Source organism: Thermobia domestica, chromosome 18, assembly GCF_964235325.1.
Source record: "Thermobia domestica chromosome 18, izTheDome1.hap1.1, whole genome shotgun sequence".
NCBI lineage: Eukaryota > Metazoa > Arthropoda > Insecta > Zygentoma > Lepismatidae > Thermobia > Thermobia domestica.
In genome coordinates this window covers 56039245-56067084 of record NC_137471.1, presented here as the reverse complement: position 1 = coordinate 56067084, position 27840 = coordinate 56039245, and the positions used below count along the sequence as shown (strand labels likewise).

The 27840-nt window shown below is 33.6% G+C and overlaps 1 protein-coding gene and 1 long non-coding RNA gene across 11 annotated transcripts in view; one reads left to right on the top strand and one right to left on the bottom strand.

Annotated features, from left to right (window-relative positions):
* LOC145676115 (uncharacterized) overlaps positions 1 to 7289 on the bottom strand; it is a 357332-nt gene extending 350043 nt beyond the window's left edge. For all 6 annotated transcript variants that reach the window (XR_014129290.1, XR_014129294.1, XR_014129292.1 and 3 more), the window contains exon 1: positions 7129 to 7289. This is a non-coding gene — a long non-coding RNA (uncharacterized LOC145676115). The remainder of the gene's footprint in view (positions 1 to 7128) is intronic.
* The window catches only part of tfc (Brevican core protein triforce), a 285506-nt gene that overhangs the window by 12584 nt on the left and 245082 nt on the right, over positions 1 to 27840 (top strand). For 4 of the 5 annotated variants that reach the window (XM_081747003.1, XM_081747007.1, XM_081747001.1 and 1 more), the window contains exon 2: positions 22500 to 22547. The exons of the other annotated variant lie outside the window; for it this stretch is intronic. In XM_081747003.1, the coding sequence (XP_081603129.1) occupies positions 22500 to 22547 (48 nt within the window). The remainder of the gene's footprint in view (positions 1 to 22499; positions 22548 to 27840) is intronic. 5 annotated transcript variants of the gene reach the window in all.

Below are 27840 nucleotides of genomic sequence, written 5' to 3'. Positions count from 1 at the left end.
TAACTTCGCAACCTTCCCTAGTTAGTGTTCATATTGAATTTCATGTAAAGCCATGTTATACATCCGCTGGTATAGTATTTAACACGTGTGCCTTTGGTGCATGGGGTCTCGGGTTCGATTCCCTATGGGAGAGCATTTGCAATTTTAACTGTCATATATATATATATATATATATATATATATATATATATATATATATATATATATATATATATATATATATATATATATATATATATATATATATATGTGTGTGTGTGTGTGTGTGTGTGTGTGTGTGTTCGTATCCCTGGCATGTTAAGTGGAAACTCTAAAAGAGAAATTAGGCAAGTATTAGAAACATCAAGTCAACTGAGGAATATTCCTTTAACCAATAATGTAGATAACCAAGGCGACCAATGTCCCGGTTGAAGGGAATAAAAAAGAAAAATGGTTGGCGTGTGTCCCTTTGGTGTACGTGGTCCCGAATGGATTTCTGGTAATGAAGCACAAAATACGAATTTCAGGATCATTCACTTCAATAAATCATCCGTCACCTTTAGCCTAAACCGGATGCTTATATCAAAGTAACTACTAACAAATTAGACACATAAAAAGAAATATTACCTTCTTTTTAGCTTTGTCATAGCCAGATATAAAAAAAATGGAGGAAAATTCATTTAAAAATATTGATAACCTAAGTGAGGTCTAAAATTGAATATTCTGTTGTGTCGTGTTGCTCAACCATTAAAAAAGAGAAAGAATGTAGGCAAGACAACAGTAATTTTCACTAGAATCAACAAACAACAAGAATGATCCACATACAGTTACAGTCTATACATAAGAGAAGGAATATGATATAGGTGGGACGAAGCAATGTTTGTCCACATTCTGTAAACATATTCAATGAGTTTAAAATTTCCTTAGTCGTTCGTTGTTGCTCCAGGTATTATTGGCAGGAGAAAGTTAACACTTTCTATTTTGTATGTCGAGGTGCCTCCAGTGTGTGTGTGTGTGTGTATGTTCTTCCATTTTTAACCACTTTGTTTCGTTATTCTTGTTAGAATTATTTAAGTGCTGGGGGGAAATACAAAACACACGCTCATATGTATCTCATACATATATCATATTGAACAGTCTTCTTCTTACTGTTAGAGTATGATAAACTGTTTGAAGGATTCGTATTTTTACCCGGAACTTCTTTACAAATGAGTTACCGTATACGTTATTAGTTTTTTTTTCTTCTTTGCTTAGCTACCTTCACGTAATCGCATTCCTTTGCTTTTGGCTTTGTTGTGAATCCACTTTCATTCAAATGGTAAGACAGGCTGACAAAGCAGCAAGTGAAGTAAACTGTTTCTTAATTGAATTACAAAGATGGAAATCGAATTCATTCATTTACAATACTATTCAATAGGGTTATGGGACTTAAAGAAGCAACACAAATAGTTTCTATACGAATATATTTACTATTGTTTCAAACTTTTAACATATTCTGATACATTAATCAAACGTCCATAAGATTAAAAAAAAAATGGTCCTTTTTACTTACACGCTTTCTATGTATATATTCGTACACTCGGGCTCAATAAAATTGATTTATTAGAGTTTATCGTTCCTTTTCAACGCCGGCGTTATGAAAAGGGAATCTATTATTTAAAAGTGGGATCCGAACCACTATACGTGTTGTATCTGAGGTTAAACATTCCCTGCAGAAATCAAACTCAGAATCACGCACATTGTATGTTAGTCACATAGGCATGAATGGATACGATTTGGTAATGAGGCTCGAGAAAAGGAAAATCGTTTAAATAATTAAGACATTCTTTATTTATTTATTTACAAGTAATATTTGTGTCATTGTGAGAAGTATGTATACCAACAACGGTAAAATATAATCTACTTAATTGTTGGGGTTTTGTCAGTTTGAGTTTGAACATTATCTAGAATAACGTTACAATGTTAAAATTGGGTGTTATAGTCGAGCAGATTTGGAGAAGAACCGTAACATATAGTATAAAGCTTTTTTCCTTTGCTTTTAATTATGAAATGGAATGTCCTCTTTGAGATTCCTAATGATGCCACCTTGGCATCCTCGGGAAATTTTCAGTATGAAGGTCATGCATAAATTCAGTGTTTCACCTACGTAATATATGTATTAAACGGTGATGGATGGATAAGTTAAAAATCATTATATGTAAATTTCATTACGATATAATGAGAGTCTTTGGAGATAGACCATAGAACACTTTAATGAGTACAGTGTGGAAGACCGTAATTAACTGTCTTCACTATGCATATGTTCAGTGACGGATGATCAAGGGACGGGCCAAACCATAGTTTGCCGCTTTATCCAGTGTAAAGCAGGATTGAAGCCCATTTTATCCAGTGTATACCTGAGTCCCCCCTTAAATCCCCGTATGTATGTATGTTTACTCATAACTTCAACATAGTTGAACCGTTTTTGATGATTTTTCTCTTTATTTTAAAGAGTATACTTTTCGCATTTTATAACAAATAGCAAAAAATAAAGAAAAATAAAAAAATATACTTTAGGCCTATACCACATGTTATGATTTACGTGGGTTTTAACATTGCTTTCTTCTGAGCTATTATTTATGTTTAATCAGACAAGGTGTTGGGATTTTATAGAAACTGAAGTACGCTACTACGGATTTCTTTTAAAATTTATATTCTAAATAGTTTTTTGAAAGGAAGATGGCGTAGATGTGAATGAAAAAGTTTGTGTTGTGTGCTTGTTTTTTGGATTTATTTACAAGTATTTTATAGCTTTTTATTTCATTTGAACCAATTCTTAGTAAAATTCAGTTCTTCGTGTGGAAACAGTCAAGAACAAAGCGAACAGTGATAAAAGTGCAAATAATAACCACGCTATATATCAACTAACAAATGACAATCTTAATTAATGATTAAAGTTAATTAACTTACTATTCATTATCAATTCAACATATTATTAATTACATACTCGCTAATACTTCAGTCAATACAATAAATGCCGGCTGAGCGTACTATATTATCAATTGACTATACAATGGAAATAAGGTAATTACAGTTTATAACAATTTTAACTTAAAGGGGCAGAGTATTAAAAATGATACAAAAGCTAACCACTTTTATTTTGATCGTTTTTTTGTAAGTGAAAAAAGATAATGAAGTGTAACTTACCACAATAATAATGTTATTCTACACGCTACCCCCGAAAATACGAATAAAAATAATTTTCAGTATTGCACACCATAGGAATTACAGTGTGGCCAGAATATGAATTACCCCAAAATCTAGGTTAAGGCAGCGACCAGAAAAATGAACAGTAATTTATGACTTATCATGTTGTCTTAGCTCCTTGTTAACTACTTTTTCAAATAATATTTGTGTTTATTTTGTAGTAAGCAGAAAGTGTAATTTTAATAATGTGTAATAACCCTCAACGTAGATTTTTGGGTAATTTATATTCTGGCCACACTGTAATTTCTGTAGATGGCAACACTGAAAATTCTTCCGATTCAAATTTTCGGCTGGATAATAGTATTATCCATTATTGTGGTAAGTTACATTTTATTATCTCTTTTAACTTACGAGAAACGGGCAAAGGTAAAATGGTCAACTTTTGTATCATTTTTAGTGGTGTGCCACCTTAACAACAAAAAAAATTATAATCATCGCCGTCATATTTTTAAAATTTCACAAAACTATTATATGTATTAAAATTTAAACATAAGACAATTATACATTTGTAGTACATAGGATGATATGTCTGATGCAGCTACTCTTATCAGCAATGAAGGTATTGATGAACGAATGAATGAATGAACAGATAGTTTTAAGTGTGAAATGGAACCAAGTGTCTAGTTATTGTTTTGGTGTCTGGTGTCCGGTGTCTTGTGTCTAGTATCTACGAAGGCAAAACTCTAACGTGTTAAGTAATTAGCTTGAGAAAGCTGTCGACATATAAGATACAGCAAAATAAAATGTTTAAAGGTTACATATCTATGAACTTTCGCAATTGCTGTAGTGGATATGTATATATCGACAAGTAACGTTATATAGGTATGTTAGAGTTTGAAAGTAGTGTAGTCTACGAGGAATTACTGTATTTCTTGGTGGTTAATTAAGTGCCAATAATTGAGGAGTTTGATGTAATAAGGGCGTAAGCAATGTTACGCCCTTTTTGCATCAAAAGCATAAGTGGCTTTTACCATGCTTGTTTAGTCTCCTTTCAAAATTTCAACTCAATATCGAAATAAAAAGCTGCGTATTACATTGTTTAACGTAATTAAAAAAAAAAAAAAAACACTACTTAAATTTTCAGCATCGTTTTTCTCCAAATGCATATTTCAGACTTACGCTCTTATTGCATCAAACTCCTCAATTTATAGTAGCTCATTTACTAAAGACAAGTTTTACCCAACATTAACAGTGTTTTCTTTTTTATTACATATACAATACATAAATAAGTAAATAATCTGTTTCAGTAAAACAACAGTCATCAATTATTTATCGGCAAGAAACGACACACATTTCAGCGCCATAAAAATTCATTTTTTAAAATTTTCTCGAAAACCACTGGCGCAAATCCCAGGGGGATAAGGGGGACACATCCCCTCCAATCTTAGAACTGGGGAGGACTGTCCCTCCAATAATCCGATTTGATTTTTTTTGGGGGGGAATGTGATGATTTGTGTCCGATTGCCACAAAGAAAAGTGAGATGAAATTGATTTCCCCCCTCAGAATAAGCCTCAAATCTGCCCGCCTCCCAATGTTGAAGATAACTCTGCTCCCTGGTCCTCTGCAGCATTGTTTTTCAACTTCACAGTTATTTTGAGCATCGATTAAAAAAAAAGGGTCTTACTCCCCCCCCTTAATGTTGAACACAGATTTGCTTCGCTGTCGAAAATCACACAGGAGAACTTACCCTCAAACATCCCGTTTAATTCAACTCGACATCAATAATAGACTGATATATATATAAAGGAAAGTGACTATGTTTTTTACTTCATATCTCTTGAACCACCGGACCGACCTCGATCAAATTTTCAACATAGATGAGGTTCGAGCCTGGGATGTTTTATTATTTATTTTTTTAATCATTCCACTTTGACAGTGCAACTTAGAGGAGGGAGATATATATTTAAAAATGATTGAAAATGGGCAATATTATTGTCAATCCATAGTTTTCGGGGTCACCGAGATGAATAGTGATACTTCCGATGCTGTTTAAATCCAAATTCAGTCCCGCAGCTGGGGGGAGGGGCAGAGGCGAGGTATATAAAAATGATCGAAAATGACCGATATTAGTAACGATTTCATAATTTTCGGGCACCTTTGTTTAGCAGAAGGGGTCCGACTCTTTTTTTCTGAAAAATAAAGTTACAATTTTGGTAATTTCTGTTCACATTAGATAGTTTAGTTTAGGTTAGGTTATGTTAGTGTAGGTGTCCAGCATAATTTTCCAAAAAAAAATTATAGAATTTCGCTTATTTCTGCTAATATTAGGTTAGTTAAGATTAGTTCAGGTTAGCTTAGGTTAGTTTAAGTTACATTAGGTTAGATTTGATTACGCTATGTTACGTCTAAGTACTTGCATTAACCATGTCTCCTATAGATTTTGAGGTTTTTTACGTGCTTCTGGACCTCTTCTGCTAAACATACTCCTTTTCGGGGTCGCTCAGACAAACTGACACTTCAGATGACATTTAACTCAAAATTCAGCTCTTTATGTCCAAAATGAAATGTATTCCCCCCATGCGAAGAACGGGTATTTTGCTAGTATATATATAGCCTATATAGTGTGGCAATACCAATTTTAAATTTTATTTTTAAGTTAAATTTTTCATTTTTAGTTCATATAATAAAAAAATACGGAAATAAATTAATTTGTAAACAAATGTATTTAAAAAATTGAATTACAATATAACTGTTATATAATTATATTTGTAAATTTGTTTTATGCGGTTATAATAGCTTTACTTACATGATTAAACTCATTACAAAAAGCTAGCACAAACATACTTTTTAAAATTTAAATTTCAAAGTTTGTTTTAGAACTTTTAAAACTCAAACTTAAAATATTTTTATCACTACACGTGGCTTTACGTTACGTCCACGAACTTTTAAATTATTAACCTCAGCAGAAGTCCTAATATTAAAAATTAAGTAATTTTAAAAAAGCTGAGTTTTGTCAGATTTAGGAGTTTAAGCAATTTAGGTAATTTATAAAGTTGGTTTAGCATTTTGTTTATTGTCATTATAAACATAACAAAAAGGTTTTTTACTTTTTTAACACCGCCGAAACAGCAGATACAACTAATAAAAAACTACTAGTCATCAATACTTTGTTTCTGAGGTAATAATTTACCACCAACAAAAACTATATTAGGGTTGAAGCTAAGCAATAATTAAAACCATAAAATTAAAAGTTTTATCCTCATTAAAACTTTCTAGGTATTTGTTTTAAAAAAAAATCTCATTAAGATTACCAAATGTATAAAACAATTAATTTATAAACACATAAATTTACATTTAAAATTAAACTCTATTAAAACTTTAAAAAAAATAATTTATAAAATTTAATTATTATACCTTTCGTTATACACCCGTTCGTTAATGAGGGAATATTTCAGTATTAATTTCATTTCATTAAGTGGCATGGTTCTCGTACAGCATAGTTTTTCAGGTTTACAAATCAATTGGTTTCCTCCCCGCTCCAGTTTCTCGAGAACTACGCATGAGTCTTTTACACTCATGCATACCTTTTTGTTCAGCTCAATACCATCCACCAATTGATTTTTTTTTTTTTTTTTTTTTTTTTTTTTTTAGAACGCTATAATAACATCGTAGAACTTCAAACTTCGGCGGAAACAGGGTAAAAGAAAGCGTTTGCTAGTGATTCTAATGCAATTCTTTTCGTATTTAACATCTGTAACATGAAAGAAGTTTGCGATTTCGTCATTTAATGTAAGAAAAGGAATGTAAAGTAAATGAGAGCAGTATTTGTTATTAAATGTCAAAAGAAAAGGGAAAAAAGATACTGGCAAAGCGAAAGTACTTCTGTTTACTTTTTATTATTATTATTATTATTATTTACGTAAGAGAAATGATAACTCTTTAATAACAGTTCCGTTACATACCTGTTAATAGATATATAGTTTTTCCTCCTTGCCTTCAATGACACCTACTTCATAAATATTTTTGTGGGTGATTGAAGCTTCTACTTCCAGTAGTAATAACATGAAGAGTGGGTGTCCTCACAGCTTAGACCATTGGCCGCAGTCTGGCCTTGCATTCAAGGGCACTCGGTTTACAGTGTTATATTTTTTTTTCTCCACGTGGCATCATGGGAAAAGTAAGTGTGAAGATGTTGCATTATCAAATCAAATTGATAGACGCCCTCATTTATCATGTTTCATAGAAGGAAAAACCTTTCTCAGAAACATGGTTGTTTACTTTAAAAATTTTTATAGGTCATCTATACTGAAATGATATATATCCGTTGTAACTTAGTATTAAGTATAATTGAATTTTCTTCTTAAAATGACCATGAAGGATGTTCAACCAAATTTATTTTAATTTCTTTGATTATTGTTGCTTCTGCTTGTGCCTGGAATTAATAATACGATGGGAAATTTCCGTTAATTTTTTACGGAAAAAACGTGACTGGAATATGCCATAAGTGCTAGATAATCCCAGCATATAAACTGAAAACGTGCTCGAGATATAATTCTATTAAATAGATGGTTTAAAGAAATAAATATCCCGTAAACACAGTTACACAGTTAAATATCCCGTAAACACAGTTAAGTTTTTGTGTTTTACGTCCTTTTGTTTAACATTGAGGTTATGAAGGACAGGATCTACTATTATTGTGGGTTTCGAACCAAGATCGGGACTTGAATCTGGTACAGTTTGCGTGTGTGAATTAAATCTGGTACAGTTGGTGTGTATTAATTAAATCTGGAACAGTTGGCGTGTGTGGATTGAATTTTGTACGGTTGACGTGTATAGATTCAGTCAGGTACATTCGGCGTGTGCGGATTGAATGTGGTACAGGTGGCGTGTGTGGATTGAATCTGGTACAGTTGGCGTGTGTAGATTGAATCTGGTACAGTTGGCGTGTGTGAATTGAATCTGGAATAGTTGGCTGTGCGGATTGAATGTGGTACAGTTGGCGTGTAAAGATTGAATGTGGTACAGTTGGCGTGTGCGGATTGAATGTGTTACAGTTGGTGTGTGTGAACTGAATCTGGTACAGTTCGTGTGTATGGATTGAATCTAGTATAGTTAGCATGTGCGGATTGAATCTGGTACAGTTCGTATGTACGGATTGAATCTGGTACAGTTGACGTGTGCGGATTAAATCTGATACAGTTGGCCTGTGAATAGACCATATGCAAGATCTACATTTACAGTGTAGACTGTTTCCCACCACACTATCTTGCCTCCAAGACAGTGGATTTCCGGACCAGGTCACCGTTTTTTGCTAAATATATTCGTGTATAAACTTGCTTCAATCAAAATTCATTTGCCTTTTCACACTTGTAGAGTAATCCTGGCGTGATCATTAACTACCACATTCGTGCTGTTTTGAAGTATGCAATTTGATTTTGGTTTTAGTGCAATACTGATAGGTTTCGTATAATGACAAGATATTTCAGTCATGGGTGAAGTCTAGGGCTCCCAGACGTTCCGGTTTAGCCAAGATAGTCCTGGATTTACATAATTTGTCCCCGCATTAATTGTTCGGGACTCCAAATGTCTCCCTTTCCCTCCAAAACATAAGAAAGTGCAGTATCATAAAATTCATGCCATATAAAAAAAAAAAATCTTGCTTTGAATAATCATCGATACTCAACTGGCAGGAATAATCTACTTTCTTTTATCCACTTTTCGCGAATGTCGACCTGTTTTGTATTTTTTGTTGTTGATATTTTTACTACGAAGTAGGTGCAGTATTTACATTGAATATACTGTAAATTTCCATAGAGTGTCCCGGGTTTTTTAGTCTAGAGATATAGGTACCCTAGCAAAATCTCACCATTTGTCAGTGGCGGATCGACCCCCCACTTTTTGTGACAAAAATGATAGAAGCTATTATTTATATATTTTTGAAAGTTTACAGTAAACTCATGATATACCTATCATAGTTTGGGTTCTGGCTACTCCCTGCCCCAGTTTTTACCTTCTAGATCCGTCTCTGCCATTTGTAGGTTGTTTTGAAGTTCAGCGTCCCTTTTTAGTGCTGAGACTATTTGAAACTTGGAGCTTAAAGTGGGATCCCAGCCGAATAAACTCGCACCAAAAATCGAACCTGGGCTCACAAGCAATTAGATACATTTCTAACGTGGGTAGTAGTATTATCATTTCATTTAATGTAATTATAAAATTTAATACACACTGTAGAATGCTTACGTTATAGGGTTGAAGAAAATAGTATGTTATGATAGTCCTCTGTGCCACAATTTCTAACACGGTATGCTTATTATATGAGAAAGTTTAAAATGTTGACTAGGTGTTAGAGTAACTGGTAACTCGAAAAAGTAAAATTTTATTTAGGTCCTGTTATAGCCCTTTTTCAAAATCAATTTTCAACCAAAGATCATCATAAACACATAGTATTTTATTTCGGATTTCTTCGTAATTCTGAAGCATAGTATAATCGTCTCTCTTAGCCTAAAGGACATAAACGTGGTACGTTAAACTGAAAGACCAAGCATAGTATGAGATTAAAATTCATTTCAGCAGTGCCTAAATAAAGTCTTACCGTTAAATTTCATAAGAAAGGAGATAGAAACATTTGTTAGTTTATTTAATAACAATTTATAGATACTATATCATAATGTGAATTATGAGGAACATAATAGAGGGTACAGTGGCAGAAAAAGAGGGAAGTGAAGAAAGAGGTTACGATTGGGGCGATCAGGGCACAACGGAATCAACTCAATCACCAAAGATGTGAGAAAAAAAGAAAAAGTGTGTGCACTACGTTTAACTATATGGAAAAGTTAACATTGTTTTTTTTTTTTTTTGTTTTTTTTTGGACTATAAGAATTACTTACATCTAGACATGAATCTTTTAAAATGAAAGGTGCCTCAGATAGAGATCTTATGATGAAATATGTCCAAAATGACCAAAAGTGGAATTGGTTTCTTTGTTTTTTTACATTATAAGAGTTATTTACAACATTTGGAGATTAATCTAGAAGAAAGTGAAAGGAGCGTCAGATAGAGATCTTATGATGAAATATGTCCAAAATGACCAAAAATGGAATTGATTTCTTTGTTTTTTACATTATAAGAGTTATTTACAATGTCTGGATATGAACCTTTTAAGCCCTGAAAGGTACTTCAGATAGAGATCTTATGATGAAACACGTCCAAAATGACCAAAAGTGGACTTGAGTCCCTTGTGAGCTGAATTGTTGGATGGTATTAAAACAACACTGAAGTCCGTGGTACATGGGAGCTTTTGTATATCTGGCAAATGACCTCACAATAATGCCAGAATACCTATGACGATGGTAATGATGTAGGTATGACAAATGGAGTGGGTCAGTGACTCGTGGTCAAATGGTTCAGCATTTGTGAGTGGGTCAGCAAGACGTAACCCACTCTGATCCACTCCGCTCAGTGCATTGTAGACAACATCTTCTGAACACTGGTAAATTTGTGTACGTTTTACTTTCAAAGCCTCCATTTTTCTTCCTTTTTCATGCCTTTCCATTTACTTAATTGAGATGAGTATATCTAAGCGAAAGAAGAACTTCAGGTACTTTCGGATGTTGTAATTGTAATAATAGCAATAGGACTTAGCACTTGGCTTTCGAGAGACAGTCGAATTTTACAGTTTTTTTTTTCCTTCACGTTGGTCTACTTTACTTTGATTTGAGATTTAAATTTCATCCTAACTTACACTGAAGAGTATCTGTAATTCAACAAGCAAATAATTATATATTATAATCAAATTGAAATTCATCGTAATATGACCCATGATAAACCTTACACCATTTTATACCGTAAGGATCAATGTGGTGCTTGACCGATTGACCGTAAAAATTCAGACGCCTATTAATCATTGCTTTATTACAACTGTAAACTCTTTAGTCAATGGAGAAGAGGGCGCGGATCATGGGTCAGAGTTGATGACGATGAGTTACGGTGGGTGGTGGATCAGAGTGGGTCGTGGGTCACAGTAGGTGGTGAGTCAATGGGTCATGAATAAAGTTTTCATTGACCCACGCCATCTCTTGTAGGTATTCTTTGGCTCACTACCTAATTATTTAAAATAGTTTTTTTTTCCTATAGTATAAGTTATTCAATAAAATTCAGTTCTCGGGAGCATAAAGCAAACCCTTAACTTACTTCATAGATTTAGTGCAGAAAGTAAATGTGATACGAAATGCGAAGGATGAGAGAAATATTTTCTCCGGTTGGAAACACCAAATTAAACGTAGAGACAAGAAAAGAAGAATCTAAAAGAAGGAAATTCAAAGGAATTTTCTCCTATAATAAGTCCTATGTTATCCCCCAAAATCTTAATATATATATACCTTTCCTATACTTACATTACATAACTGGAAAAATTCTCAGTTAAAATGATGTTGGGAGAAACAATAGATAAAACAAACCAAAATGATAAATTGATCTCAAAACTCAGAACCATTTAAATACGAGCCAGTATAATACTAGCGGACTTTAGTAGTGTTTAAAATGCTGTAAATTCTCATTACATAATAAACTAATTTTCGCCCATACTGGTAAGATTTGGTCACTGTATTTTTATCCTTCATTTTCCCCTGGAAGACCATCCGATATCGATCAAATGTGGCATGCTGATAGACCTTGATCTACTATATAAATGTGTAAAACATTATGATGTGCAGATCTTTGGTTCCCGAGTTATGAGCAATGAAATTTTGGACTTGTTGCAATTTTCGCAAAACAATTTCAATAAAAAAAAATGCTTAAACTACCAATGAAGGATAATTATTCACCCAATTTATTTATATTATAAATGTTTCAGAAACAGATCTATATCCATTTTACACTGAAATAATGTAAAAAAAAAAAAAAACTAAAAACAAGTATATAAGATATATATATAATATGTACAGAGACTTTAGATTGTTTTTAAAATGATTTTTAGAGTAAAATAATATCAACATCTGACGATAAACTATTATACAATGATGCCAGTCTGAAGTATAAAGAACGTTGTATAATTGATAGTCTGGTTGCTTAATAATGTGTGATTGCGAGTAAGGCGAGAAGGTACACGGAAATTGAGAACAGAAACCAATAATTCGGAGTTCATTTCCCTCATTGATAATTTTATGGAGAAACAGCAAGTTTGCCACCAGACGTCGAGTAATTGAAGCCTGAATATTAAGTTTGTTTAGGAGCTGTGTTTTATTAAGACTACACACTGAAGGAACTCTTTGTTTGGCAATGGCAAGAGAAAAAGAACAGAATCGAAACGGGATAAGTTGAGGCATAGGTCATATTTCATATCGGTGAACAATATTCAATTTTCGGAGATGCAAAAGCTTTGAAGAAAATACTGAGTGATTTGTTTGAGATCGTGAATTTCAGTAAATCTGTAAAGAATAACCAATATTCTAATAGCACCTCTTCACAGTAAGAGCGATGTGATCAGCAAATGTAAGCTTCTTATCGAATAGCGCTCCGAGGTCTTAATGTGTCATAACTCTTTCGATAGGACTGTTATTAATATTGAGATTGAGAAAACTACACTTGCTTTAAAAAAAATAATTAATTAACAGGAAATTAGTTAGTGGTTAAGAGAAAATCTCCCTAGCTGTACTAAAATTAGAACATTTTTTTTCTATATATTCCTCGTTATATGTGGTGAAAAGTATTAGACGACAATTGCTCCCATTTCGAAGGGGCGTGAAAGAGGTTACACGGAAATACAGATTAATATAATAATTGCTCACATTATTAATGGAAACAACTGAAAAGGGGAAAAAAATCTTCGATTAAAATAAATAATTATATTTACTTTGTCATAATGCTCAAACACTCTCAAGTATTTATTTCTTGATGACAACATGTATGCATAATAAATTTGCTATACATGCATAAAAGCACTCACACGTATATATAAGCACCCACTTCTTCCACGCCAATACATTTACAAGAGACGCTTGGAATAAGATTCTTCCCAAATAAATTTCTCTTGTAATGTCATACGTGAAGTAGAAAATTGTAACAATAATAATAATAATAAAATCCTACTGTTTCAAGTTACGCAGGTGTAGATAAAGCTCTGTCTATCAAAGTGTTGGCCTTTTTTTCCCCCCTTTCTTTACAATGTCTACTGCCTTCTTTTTGAAGGATTGACCACTTAAGAAAGTTATTTCACTTTCAGTTTTTTTTTTTCCTTTCTTTCATTTCTTCATATTATAGAATAAGCTGGTCTACTTTTAGAGGAAGGAAACATGTATATATAGGTACAACCAGTACGAGAAAGTGTTTTCTCCTTGAGATCGAGATCTGAGGGTCCGTCTTGCATTAATAATGACTTTTATAAAACACTTTATTAAGCTTATTTTTCCTTATTTCTCCTTCTCCTTGCTATTCCTTTTTTGAATGTATGATTCAATCAAGAAAAGATTTGCTTCTGCACTAACTGAGAAGCCTTCCTTCGTGATCTTTTATCCATGAAATGCAAAGTAAAATTTCATAAACAGTATGTTAGGACAGAAAAATACTAACAAACAATGGATAATAATATCAGAGCTGATCTATTGGTGATAATAACTCACGCATGATAGATTTCCGAAGAAAATAAAGATAGCAAGATGGATAAACTAAATCACTCTTCTTATTCTTTTTTTTTTTTTTTTAAATATAATAATGCTACAAATGGTTGTGTTTCGAACTATGAAGGCATGTGTTTTAATGGTAGAACCTCACTTTTAGTACCAGGTTCGATTGTAGGTCATATGAGGTTCTATTGAACGATATCGTGTCCATGTGCTTTCTTGAGTTTTTATAATTTCTTTTCATATTCCTATTCCATTAATTCTTTCTTAATTATCCACTTACATTATATTATCCGTCTCTTTTAGTCTAAAGGAAATCATAGGACGTTAAAGATGTAATTTCTTCTAAATCTTCAACTGAAATGTCAGTGATAAATACATTTATGCAATATTTTTTTTTCTACATTTACACTTTTTCCCTATTGCAGCACTCCGTATTACTGTACTACATGTAACAAAAAATCGCAACAATGTTAGTAATATTCGCCGCACATTCTGGTTGATAAGGGAAAAATGATTTCTGAACGCAACTCGTTTGTCATTTGTCACGTAACTACAATATTTCAATAGCGTTGCCAGTTCAGAAAAATGACCCTTTTAATGTATGGCTGTGTCATATACGGATTTGAATATCAAAAATTTGATGTCGATAAAATATCAAAATTGAATCTTTATATTAAAACTAGCCTTCGGCTAGGTGAGGCCTTCGTCCCCAGACACCCAAGTTTGCTCGACCTGAAGCGTTGTACCTCTACGGAATTTCAAGTTTCTTTTCCTATTTCAACTATCTAAAAGATAAGGTTTTGTATCTCAAGAAAACGCCCATTTAAATAACATAGGAATTTCGTCTCCCCTTTAGACCCCTTAAAAAATGAAAATGTTCACTTTTCGAATTTTTCCTGTGTGTTAGTCCCGGGAGGCTATAATCATACCAAATTTCATCATTCTAATCCTGCCGGAAGTGCCTAAATATTTTAGGGTGTAAAAGATGTTCCATATAAATAACATGGGAAAGATTTTTCAGTTCCCTATAAAACCCCTCTGAAGTTGACATTTTTATTTTTTGTGATTTACTTAGGTAACGCTAACGAAAACGTACAAGCATATCTATTTTCAAGTTTTTATTCCAGTTCCAAGTACCTGAAACACACCTGAAGGTTCAGAAAAAAGTCCATTTAAACATGGGAAATTTCTTCATACCCCTTTAGACCCCCTAAAAATTAAAAATATTCACTTTTGGCAATTTACTGTGGGTTAACTTTAAAAAGCTACAATCATGCCAAATTTCAACTTTTCACGTCAACCGGAATTACCCGTTATTTTATGTCAGTTCATGTAGTTTTGTATATATTGTTAGGATATCACATATTACCTCGAAAAATATCGATATATCGTAAAATATCGAATATCGAAATACAGACAAAGCATATTTCAATATTTTTATCGAAATATTTTATACATCCTTACCATTATGTGTGGATCTGAAGAACTTAAAAACAAACTGAAAATAAACTTACAGGAAAAAAATCTCTATCAATGAACGTGCTACACATTTTATTACATAATAAGATTCTCAAGTACATGTTAATATGCAGTCATGTTTAAAGGGAAAAATCTTAAACAATCTGATCTTCTTTACATTTGTATTATTTTTCTCACGAATTGCTTTTAATTGATAAACACAAATAGACGTCCAATGGAATCTTTATTGAAATGTCCAATATAGTTCATTACTGAATGAAAATAGGATGTATCTTATGAAAATTACATTACAAGTGTATAATGCGAAAATATCAGAGTCGCTTAAACAGAGAATTAAATTAATTTTCTGTCAACGATTTACCATTTACGGCATATTTATATAATACCTTTGCAGTCGGTGGTTATTTATCTGGCATAGCGTGAAGTCACAGATCAAGACCAGAGGTTAACTTCGATCGTGAAATGGCGTCGTGCTTAAGATATGCCATCATTTTAGGTCGGTTGCACGATGGTTTCGCATCCTGTGAGCGCCGCCCCCTACTTGGAAATTGAGTAATCGTAGTAGTTCTGTGCCATAACGGTAAAACGAAACTTTCCATCCTTTAAATTGTATTGATTTCCACATGATGTTGATAGAATAATCTTTAAAAACCACAAATATAACCATGAATGGAGTTCAATATGATATTTACACTTAAATTATCTTTGCTAAACATTTAATTTCAAGAAGATAGTTCTCAAAATAGAGTAATTACTATATTGATCTGTAAAGTCTAATAATGTGTTCCGTAATATTTAAAAATCTTTTCACCTCTAGGAATCCCAATCAATGTACTGATTCTATAACAATTCTACAATATACTTCAGAATAGGTTAAGCGTTTGATCTACTGATAAGCATGATTTATGAACAATTTTAACGTACTATTTTGGAAGTTTATTTATTGCTGACGGAATGCGTGACGAAGAACTAGCTTGTAAATATGGCCCAATTTGTAAGTATTTTAATGATCATTACCCTTTCTTCTAGTTTAATCAGGATTCATTTATAATGGTTGGCAGTATTTCTCTTCATTCATTTCACAAATTTTGATTGCCTTTGTAATTATTATCTTCATAATAATCCTTTGTGTTACGGTGTTCAATAGATTAGCCTCTTACGTAACTGAATCTCTAAATTCAAATATTTCTGACACCTACTTTATTGAGTGTATGAAGTTACATAGGTTTGGCATCTTAGCGGTATGAACAGTAGGCCCAACAGTGAGAAGCGGTTGGTTAGGCCCTACGTTATAACTGGCTGCTTTGCCGAGCATTTGCCAACAAATTCAATGTGAACGTAGCACCCTACGAGAAATGTAGAATTGCAATTTGCGGGATGTTGAAAATGTTGAGTAAATCACGCCAAGTTGTTAGTGGGTCAACATACACTTGAAACTACGTTGAATCAACATATTTTTCAATTTTCTTTTTGCAACTTCATTTCTCAATCATACCAATCATTAGCTTACGCAAAACCTATCATAGGTACTACTAGGATGCAGAGGCGTCGTTTGGGGCTCCAGGGGATTAATTGCCCCTCATCCCTTGTATAAGACTTACATACTTTTAATCAGTAGAATATAAATAAAAACAGGAGAATATAAAATATACATGAATCTGGAGAGTCTTGCCCCCTTCCCTCCAAAGCAATACCTGAAATGATGCACCTGCTAGGATATAATAGTCATGAATTGTAGTGTATATAGGATTTTATATTATTTGTATGTGAAGTAAATTGAAAAAAGAAATATTAGAAAGTAATAATAATTCAACTTCTCAGCACAAGCATATAACTCTATAGTTTTTCGTATGTGAATGAAATATTAATAAATCACAATTTTAAATTCGACTAAAAATATTGCATTTCGGTACATATTTTCACCAATAAGACGGCAGAAAAGTATAAAGAATTATAATTCATTTTATTGTACTGAGAGTATGTGTATAGAGACGTATGAAGCAAGTTTTTTCTTAGATATGAGAGACAAAGTGCGTATTTTAGCAGAGAATGGAACTTTGCCTGTATGTAATATTGATATACGTATTATCACTGATACGTTTATCCAATAATACTATCATTTTAAATTCATATTAAATTTATTTCCAAACGCATTCTCTTTATTGCTTAGGGGGCCGCGGTGGCTCAGTGGTTGAGCGATTACCTCTGGTGCTTGGGGTTCTGGGTTCAAACCCTGCTCCCGCCAAGTGAACTTCGTGGTGGACAAACACCGTGTGCGTGGGTTTCCTCGGTATTCTCCCACTTTCTTCATTCCACAATTTCATTCATTTCTCATAATCACCGTCTCCTTTAGCCTAACCGGCATAACCGTGGGACGTAAAACTCAAAGATTTCATTTCATTTCTTTATTGCTTAGTCTTATAAAAGAAGATTCTATTAGTCTGCAAATGTATTTGGAGATCTAAGTTCCCATATGACCCCTTAGAAACACCGCCGCATATTTTCATGCCTCTTTATGCAGTAGCTAGTAGCTTATACTTCCAAATAATGTATTACTTGAAACAACACATACCATCACAAACATTGGAACAATTATTTATTATGGTTCAACCAGATCACTCGAAACTAATAGATATCACGAGATGGACTTGTATCTTCAAACAATTCATCACGTCCCAAGTTTTAAAAATAATACGTAGCTATGAACTCTGAAACCTCAAGAAATTAAACTTGTATATCATTTATTTACCATATTGTAAAAGTTCCACAATATTGTTTAGTTACCTATGACGGAAATAAAATGTCCATAGATGAGACATATATGGACAAAATGATATCAGTCTGTATAAAACCTCGTCCGTAATTTTTGAGGGAAAATTTGTTTTCGAAATCAATAAAAAAAAAAATGCTGTACTAGAACCACATCTTCTGAAGGTGAAACTGATGCTGAGGTATATTCTCGTCAATCTGTTCATTATAATATTATCAAGATGACAATACATACTATGGTTAATGAGATATAGCTCAAAATTATGACAAACTCTTCAACTTTTATGTTCAACTAGCAGAATGCCCGTTCTTCGCACGGGGAGAACACGTTTCATTTTGGACATAGAGGGCACCAAAACTGTCATCAATCAACTTAGGGACCCCAAAACTATGAATTGGACACTAATATCGGTCATTTTCAATTATTTTTACATGTCACCAACCCCTTTTGGATTTAAACGGCATTGGAAATGTCATTGTTCATCTCGTCTGTTCCCCGGAAACTATGGTTTTGACACTAACATAGGTCATTTTCGATCATTTTATATGTATCTTCCCCTCCACAAGTTGCGGTGCTGAATTTAAATTTAAACGGCATCGGAAGTGTCACTTTTTGTCTCAGCGTCCCCAAAAGCTATGGATTCGACACTAATATCGATCATTTCTAAATATCTCCCCTTCCCTTCTCCAAAGTTGTATCGTCAAAATGAAATAATAAAACCTATCCTAGGTCCGTACCTAATCGATATTGAAAATTTTTCATCGAGATCGGTCGTCTGGTTCAAGAGTTACCAAGTCACAAACATAATCTCTTTCATTTAGATACTCGTAAAAAAAAATATTGTCCAAAGATAAGTCATATATCAGTCATTGATCATGTCAAGCTTTAAAAAATGACATGATTCAGGGTAAAATTTTAATGCACAATTTTCGAGAGAATTGAGAGAAACGAATTTTTATGGCGCCGAATAGCATGTTATTTCGGGACAATATAATTAATAGTTCTTATTCTATCAGAACATATTGTTTATTAATTAATTTATTTACTTATACACTGTGCACTGTTAACTAAGCGAATTGTATCTGTTGTTCGTCTTCGCCTAAACAGTAATATAGGTACTCTACCAGTTGTGAACATGTTCCCAGCAGTTACGCACACATTAATAGTAACGCTATTATTGACTACAAACATAGAATATCTTTACGTTTCACAACTACCATGAATCACACTAAAAAATGACGAAAGTTGAGAAAGATTGTGTGCAAGAGTACCATTTAGACCGTGACTTTGTACTTTGATTTTATTTTCGTAGAGTCCTAGTTTACGAAAAATAAATCGAAAAGAATTCTGCTTGTTGTCCAATGTGACTCACGACTGGTACGTACTATTGGAGCATTTAGTGAAGGGATAGGCCTACTGTAAAAACGGATCAAGACAAAAGCGCAAAATCATGGTGACTGACTAAACAGAATTATGAAGGGGACATCCTGGTATCAGGGACAGTTTGCTACCATACCTTAGATGCATTCAAGCTGATAAGAAGCTTTTGTTCTGAACAAAAAGATTGAGGGTTGGCATTAAAAAAATAATAGAGTAGATTGGAAGTAATACTTATATAGCAAATTAACAATACATTATTACTCAAATACACAGATTTTGAAATTTATACCTTTCACTGCATTAATACTGTCAATAAATAAATCAAATGTAAAATGATTGTTATTTACATACTATGATTCAATACCTTTCTAAGCCCTTGTACATTGAGTTGCATCTTCTAACTTTATGAGACTTTTACTTTTGAGGATCTGCTATTTCCTTTTATTTCATATACATAACATTGAAAACGCCTTTGATCTTTACTTTAATGTCCTCTTAAAAATCTTTACCGATGGATGTTACTGTCTGTTTGAAAGCTATATTCATTGTCTGTACATATTAATGATGTAAAATCTTGTCTAGCTTCGAAATATTTATACGGTGGTCATATCTCGATCTCCATGTCTGTCGCATGCAAAGAAAAGGACAAGAAATTTATTGGGAGCTTATACATGGCGAAAGATCAAAAGTTTGTTGCCCGTAAAAACGTTATATAGTAATGGATGATCACGTTGTGTGAAAAAAAAATCTTCAGCTATGTGTGTTTTGTAAGTAACGTGAGTCAGTTAAGTGATGTAAATTATCAACAGCTTTCTATTGTATCTATCTTAAAAGAGTAGACAAAGCGCCATCAAAATATTGTGTACATCGGATTCACAGCAACATTAACTAATGCTGAGGACAATAAACAAAAGAATATTAACAATACAATTTTAAAGTTTAATACCTTGCTGAGCATAAATTCTTTGAAACCTGTCGGTAGAAAATTGAAATGACATTTTTTTAGTTTTTTTTATTTTCAAGATATAAGGTTCACAGCAGTACAGTGCAGTCAATGTCTTTCGGCTTAAGCTTGGATATTAACCTTCAATTGTTTAGTTCGATAACCTTATATAAGAAGTACTTGGAGAATGAAAAGCAGAGTATAACTTGAACATTTGAAATATTTTTCCGGAGTCCTTAAAACAAAACTCATTTCATTCGATTAGTTCATAATTCATCCTCGTGTTCATTCATAATTGGGTATACGTATTTGTTGAGAGGTACACTAAAGGTGTTACGACCAATTACGATGTCTTAATTCATTACAGACATTTACATAAGGAAGAATTTTCTTTTTGAATAAGTTTACCCTATTAACTAACAGTCGAATTACATTTTACAATGCTTGGAAGGAAGCGCAAATTCCTCACATTGGAGAGTGTTGAAGACTGACTGATTCTGGGTCTCTTGTAGTAGAAAAAACAGTGATTTTTTGTTTCTTGTGTCTTCGATGACAAAACATTAATTTTAATTTCATTAAGAAGTTTCAGACCTTGAAGTTTGTTGGGATCAATTTTGTGAATAAAATAGACCGTCAATTACATTAAAAATATATATATAACATTTTATAGTTAGCCAACAGATTGGAATAGGATTTGAATATCAGATATGCAAGTGTCTATGTGTAAGAAATCTGAGAAATTTATTTAGAACTCGTTCAAGTGGCTTACATTTGTTTCTTTGAGGGTGCAAATTTCATACGTTTGATTAATATTCTAATTTTATCCTAATACGTGTAAAATACAATTATTTCCAACTACGAATTCAATTGAAATCCTTTGTTATTCTGTTAATAAAACTTAGGACTTCACAGCCTTCTTTTGCTGTTTAGTTGACGCAGTGAGTGAAGTGTACTTGACAGTAGACAGCAACAAGGCCTTGCGCTGTTTCCTATCTAAGCATGAATATAATTTTTCTTGGATTTGTGTCTGATATAGGTCCATCCATTTACATTTTTGGTGTTGATATCAAATTTGTTTACTTAAAACCAGTTTTGTGTAACATTTAAGTCGTTAGGTAGTAGATTGCGGTCTGCCACTGAAGTTAACCCTTTTTGAATCTGGAGATCATCTACATAAATAGGGTAGAGTAGGAGACAATAATTGAGACTGTCTCATCTTGAAAAGAATTCGTGAAAATGATGCTTCGTCTTGAAAAGTTTATCTGTTTCTGTCTCGTCTAATTTTGTGAGCAACCCTGTGCATGGAGTAGTTGGTGAGAGTTAATTACGTCTGGGGAATCATTAATGAACAGATAAAACAGTAGAGGCCTAAAAGTGAATCCTTGAGGAATTCCAGAAGTCATGACATACTTATTTGAAATATATTTTTTTATACAACTAAATAGGACATTTATGTGAAGTTCCGCGCCCAGATATCGTAAATATAAAACTATAGATTCTAAAATCACTTGCAATGAGCTCCTTGATTATAGAAACACCACTGGTTGAACGATCTACTTCCCAGAAGATAGTTTGTTTTTATGGGCTTCATTGTCATCTTACCTCAACCTATAGACTTTACTATATGACATACTTTGAAATCTAAGACTTTACTATGAAAATCCACAACTTGAATCATTTCCAGGAAAGTATTACCACTGCAAAAGCTATCTTTAATCCTCGTGTGGAGAGAATTCAAAGAAACGCAGTGGAAGTATTTAGAAAAATGTGTTTAGGATATTGACAGAAGCGTCTTGATACGATTTTCAATAATATAGTATGCTGTTCACACAAGTTATAAATTTATTTTCTATTAGATTTAGGCTTTATATTAACCTTTAAGTCGTTCTAAGCATGAACAGTGAAACCTTTGTAGATGGACTAGTCATGTTTCAACAGAAAACTATCCAACTTTTCTTAATTAGTCAACGTGCAGACCACGTTTATCTCGTCATACTAATAGTATATAGTCAAATAGAGAACGTAATGGCCAACTAACCAAATTTTACTATATGTGAATATCAAAACTAAAAAGGAACTGTGAGAGATAATTGTTCAATCTTTTCTTGGAAGAATACTTCAATATACTTACTTCCTTTACAGGATTTCTTTCTTCCGTTAAAGAGGATAATAAATCAGGGAGAATACAAGGTTAGTATTTCATAACAATTACTACTAAACTTATCATTTAGTATTCTGCTTCATTGCTTGGTGCTACTGACACTCGCTAACCGCTTCGTCTTAATATAAATATTTTCTTCTTTAACACATATCTACTTATTTTCTTGCCTCCAGTATTTTTGTCTCATACTTTCTGATTGCTGTTCTGTTCCATCCAGTTATTTGTCTCCATTTTACTCCATATCCACATTTTTAAAGGTTTCTTGTACCTTTGTACCTTTTTATTGCTTTTCATGGCATTAGAGCATTAAAATAATTAATTATTGTTAAGTAACTGAATGAATATCTCGAAGAACCAGTAATTAGCAAAGCTATCTTTTGTTACAAGAATGAGGAAGGTTCGATTTTCTATATGGACACCTTAATTATGCGTTTACTCTGCATAAAACTCCTTTCGTGTTAACATGTTCGATATTGTTTACCGTATGGATATAAACAGTAATTAGGAATATGGTACAGAATTATTTGAGAATCTTTTAAGTGCAGCTAACCGTCGTATTACGCGATTAATTCGTTCCTGAAAATCATCGCATAATATGAAAACGCGTAAAGTAAAAGTGTGAAGACTTTAAACGTGCATAAGAATACGGATAGTAAATAAATAAATAAATAAAATAAAATAAAAAGTAAAGTAAGAATCACTTTCTTGCTCTATTGAAGGCCCTGGAATGGAAGGTTGGGGATTGTTTGCTTTTTTTTTTTTTAAGTAAATAATTTAGACTTCTTTCTCTATCTGTGCAGTTTATTTATGACAGGCTAAAAAAATATTTGAATTTCCCTGGAAACTTTAGCATTTCTTACGGTGTTTGGATCATTATTCTCAATGATCTTAATTGCGTTGTCAATTTTCTATAACAAAGTCAGTCAGTTGTGTTGTAGGAAGGTGATGGACGCAATACTAAGCTCCCTTTATCATTTTCGCTGTCACCCATTTCTAATTTCAAAAAGATTATTGGTGAGCTCTGATGAATGAGATTGGAGAAATTCGTCTTCATTGACCTGGTCTACATAATCAAATGCAACGAATCTGGTTATTTCAGCGACGTCCTGCTTTGATCTTAAAATCTCATTTTTTGAGTTGGTGCTTATTTATTTATTTTTACTAAATCGCGTACGAGCGAAAACACGTAAAGTGAGATTATGTATAATGATAAATATGTGTATTATCTATATATTAAAATGCTAGGTCTATATGTTTGTGGACGTTTATATGTTTGCGGCCAATCCTTTTGGCAATGATATCTCAGAAATCACAAGCACTAGGAAGATGCCGTTTTCACTGATCGATTGCAAATTTTGTGTATTTCTTTATTACATTTTTAGGGCTACACTGGAAGTATTGAAATTTTAAAAAGCAAAATATCATATCCTACGAGTTATACATCCCAACATCACATATTTGTATATGGAGTTAGTATGTCTCTCCGGCGTTTGTTTCATGGCCAAATGATAATAAAAACGAAGGAGAACTATTTCTCCAGTCTAACGAGGGAACCTATCCAAGTGCAACTCTGACTTCGAGTCGAGACTATGGTCGTTGGATACCTTGTCCCAAAAGACCTTAACACGAAAAATGATACATCCTTGATCGCAACCGTTGCAGAGATATAAGCGTGAAAAGTTAGAAATTGAGCTCCATACTATACATTACAAAGTCAGCTTCCGGGTCAGATTTTTCGGAAACGGTCAGGTAAGGAAACGCAGCGAATACATATAAAATTAGTGTTGGGAGCCCACCACCTTTTGAATTAAAAAAATGTTGCCCCCAAAGCACTCGCAGGGTCCCAGGCGGGGTCCAACTCAAAATTGGCAAATGGAACCGGGGGTCAAGTAGCATATTGTATGAAAGCTATTGTTAAATAAAAGAAGATAGAACAAATATCAACTTAACGGATTTAGAAGAGTGGCCATTGTATTGTCTGATGTAGGTTGTATTGACATTTTGACCAGTTGCCCGTTTGCACAGGGTCATCATAGAGAGTTGAGATTTGTTCTATCTTCTTTTATTTAACAATAGCTTTCATACAATATGCTACTTGACCCCCGGTTCCATTTGCCAATTTTGAGTTGGCCCCCTCCTGGGACCCTGCGAGTGCCCCGGGGGCAACATTTTTTTCATTCAAAAGGTGGTGGGCTCCCAACACTAATTTTATATGTATTCGCTGCGTTTTCTTACCTGACCGTTTCCGAAAAATCTGACCCGGAAGCTGACTTTGTAATGTATAGTATGGAGCTCAATTTCTAACTTTCCACGCTTTCACGCTGCAACGGTTGCGATCGAGGATGTATCACTTTTTGTGTTATGTTCTTTTGGGACAAGGTATCCAACGACCATAGTCTCGACTCGAAGTCAGAGTTGCACTTGGATAGGTTTCCTCGTAAGATGAATCTTTATTGTTTGAACTGTTTTGCCGGATGAACACCATATATCACTGGCATTATAATTAATTGTGTATGTAATGTATTTGCTTATTACATACTGCATGCAAAAAGAAAGGAAACACTGATCATGCATGAATTAGAAACTCCAGCTGGAAGTAGGCTTAAATCTTGCAAACGGTGCGAAATATGTTTAAAAAAAATAATCGAAAAAATCTCCCTTTTATGATATCTCTTTTCTTTTTTAATCAAGACGTCTTTTACTTGTGTCTGTAAAGGGACATATACAGATGTTGTGAGGAATGACAAGGAGATTCATGCTCATATATGAATGATGCGCTGTATATAGAGTGCAGGTTCAGCAGGTAAGTAATAAAAACAACAATAAATACAGTATAGTATAAGTGAGACAATTACAACATTTCAGATAAGTTCCTTTTTAGGGTTGCTTATAAGACGAGAATTGAAACTATCTCATCTCGAGTGCTCGTGGGTTTTCTCGGGGTTCTCCCGTTTCCTCCCACTATCTTCATTCCACCTTTTCACTCATCTCTCATCATCACCGTCTCCTTTACCCTAACCGGCATAACCGTGGGACGTAAAACTTAAAAGATTTTATCTCATCTCGAAAAAGTGTCATGAAAGCAATGTATCATATTGGAAAGTGTATCTGTTTGTATTGAAAGATCTCTGTCTTGTCTCGTATCTCATCTCGTTTCATGGGAAACCTACTTCTGAATCTTGCCGAGACTGCACCATTTGACTGTACTTTTTTCGGGAATTTCGTAATTTTTCTAACTAAATGATGGGGTATAATATTTCTAGAATTAAAATTGGGACAAATACTTTCTACATATTTAGTCCCACATGCAAAGTAAGTTGTAAATTCCGTTCTTTTTGATCAATTAACTTAGAAATTATTGATACAAGAAAATTTTGTCGAAAAAACACCAGTTCTGAATGCGAGTGTCTCAGACATGGGTACCTATAGAGAGAATAAGACGAAGCTCGAGATGTTCTCATCCCCAACTTAATGTTTGTTATGCATAAGGAGTCTGATAGACATTGAAATAGTTTGAATCAAGAATAATTTGAATTAAGAGTCGCTTGAATTAAGAGTAGTTTGACTTAAGAATAGGTTGAATTAAGAGTAGTTTGAATTATGAATACTTTGAATTAAGAGCAGTTTGAATTGAGAATATTTTTCTCACTGATCTCCTCTCCTGTAGACCATAAATATGGGCGACATTTGGCTCAGCTAAAAATGAAATGAAATGAAATCTTTGAGTTTTACGTCCCACGGTTATGCCGGTTAGGCTAAAGGAGACGCTGATTATGAGAAATGAATGAAATGGTGGAATGAAGAAAGTGGGAGGAAACGGGAGAACCCCGAGAAAACCCACGCACACGGTGTTTGTCCACCACAAAGTTCACTTGGCGCGAGCTTGGCTCAGCTAAAACTAAATATTAAAAGAAAGTAATGTCGAGTGTATACATTAGTGGCGAAGTACTACAAATAGAACGTCCGACGTTTATTTTCTGAATAACAATCAAATCTTTTGTGTTTTTATGTCCCATTATCTTCTAATGACATCATCAAGGGACGTGTGTGGGAAATATAGAAATTTCTTCAACAACGTGTTCTACGAGTTAAGGAAAACACCAAGTGCTATTTATTGTGCATTTATCACCTGTAGTTTTTGTGTTAACGGGGTACACACATATTCAATAGCTAATACTACACACACGGACGAAAGAAAGGTAAAAACTATGCTTGAAGACAAATTACAAACAATTTTTACTTTCTCTTTGTAATTGCGAAGCAGTTGTTCTTCATTTGCAGAGCCCACTTTTTTTTTTTCTTAAGCGTAGGTATTGCAAAACTCAGTTCAGTGATATTTATTCGGTTTACCTAATGGGCAGTGTCGTTCTTCTTTATTTTGTTTTCCTATCCTTTCTCTGTGGGTTTCCGTGTCGAAGCATCGTGCTTCCTTTTTATCTTATTAGCAAGAAATGTTTAAAGAAGTAGAAAATTTCATTTGCATATCCCGATAGTAATTTTTGTAGACAGTATGAAAGTTGTGAGTGTTCTTTTGAATTGTTTACATACTTGGTCGGTTATCTCGACATTAGTGTAGGCACACTGTTTGCATCTTATTTATTTACTAGCTGCTCGCTTCCCTGACTAAAAATGAAGTTTTAATTAAACTTTTGAACATTATTTGTACGTGAAAATGTATTTTCACTAGAGTTGCGCTGCGCATAAGATGAAATGAGACAAGAAAGCAGGTATATTTTATTTTTGAGACGAGACGGGACAATACACCCTTAGCTCTTGTTTCGTATGCATCCCGAATTTTCATATTTGAAAATGAAAATGAAATCTTTGAGTTTTACGTCCCACGGTTATGCCGGTTAGGCTAAAGGAGACGGTGATGATGAGTAATGAATGAAATGATGCAATTAAGAAAGTGGGAGGAAACGGGAGAACCATGAGAAAACCCATGAGCACGGTGTTTGTCCACCACAAAGTTCATTTGGCGGGGGCTGGGATAGAAACCCGGAACCCCAAGCACCAGAGGTGAACGCTCTACCACTGAACCACCGAAGCCCCTTTTCATATTTGAGCAGTTAGGAGAACTGTCCCTTTCCTACCCGGTAGTATTAGGGCGGAGCGATATTTGGATCTGGATTTCGAAAAATTGACACCGGAAGCTTGACTGATATATCGAAATATCAGAAAAATATTGAAATATAAAGATAATCAATTTTTGAACTGTTATTCCTTGTATGTATCAGTGATGGCACGAATCATCGGGGCACAACTTCTGTTTGGATATCGCTTCTCAGACCCGATCTGACTCGAGTGGACTCGAAAACAGCC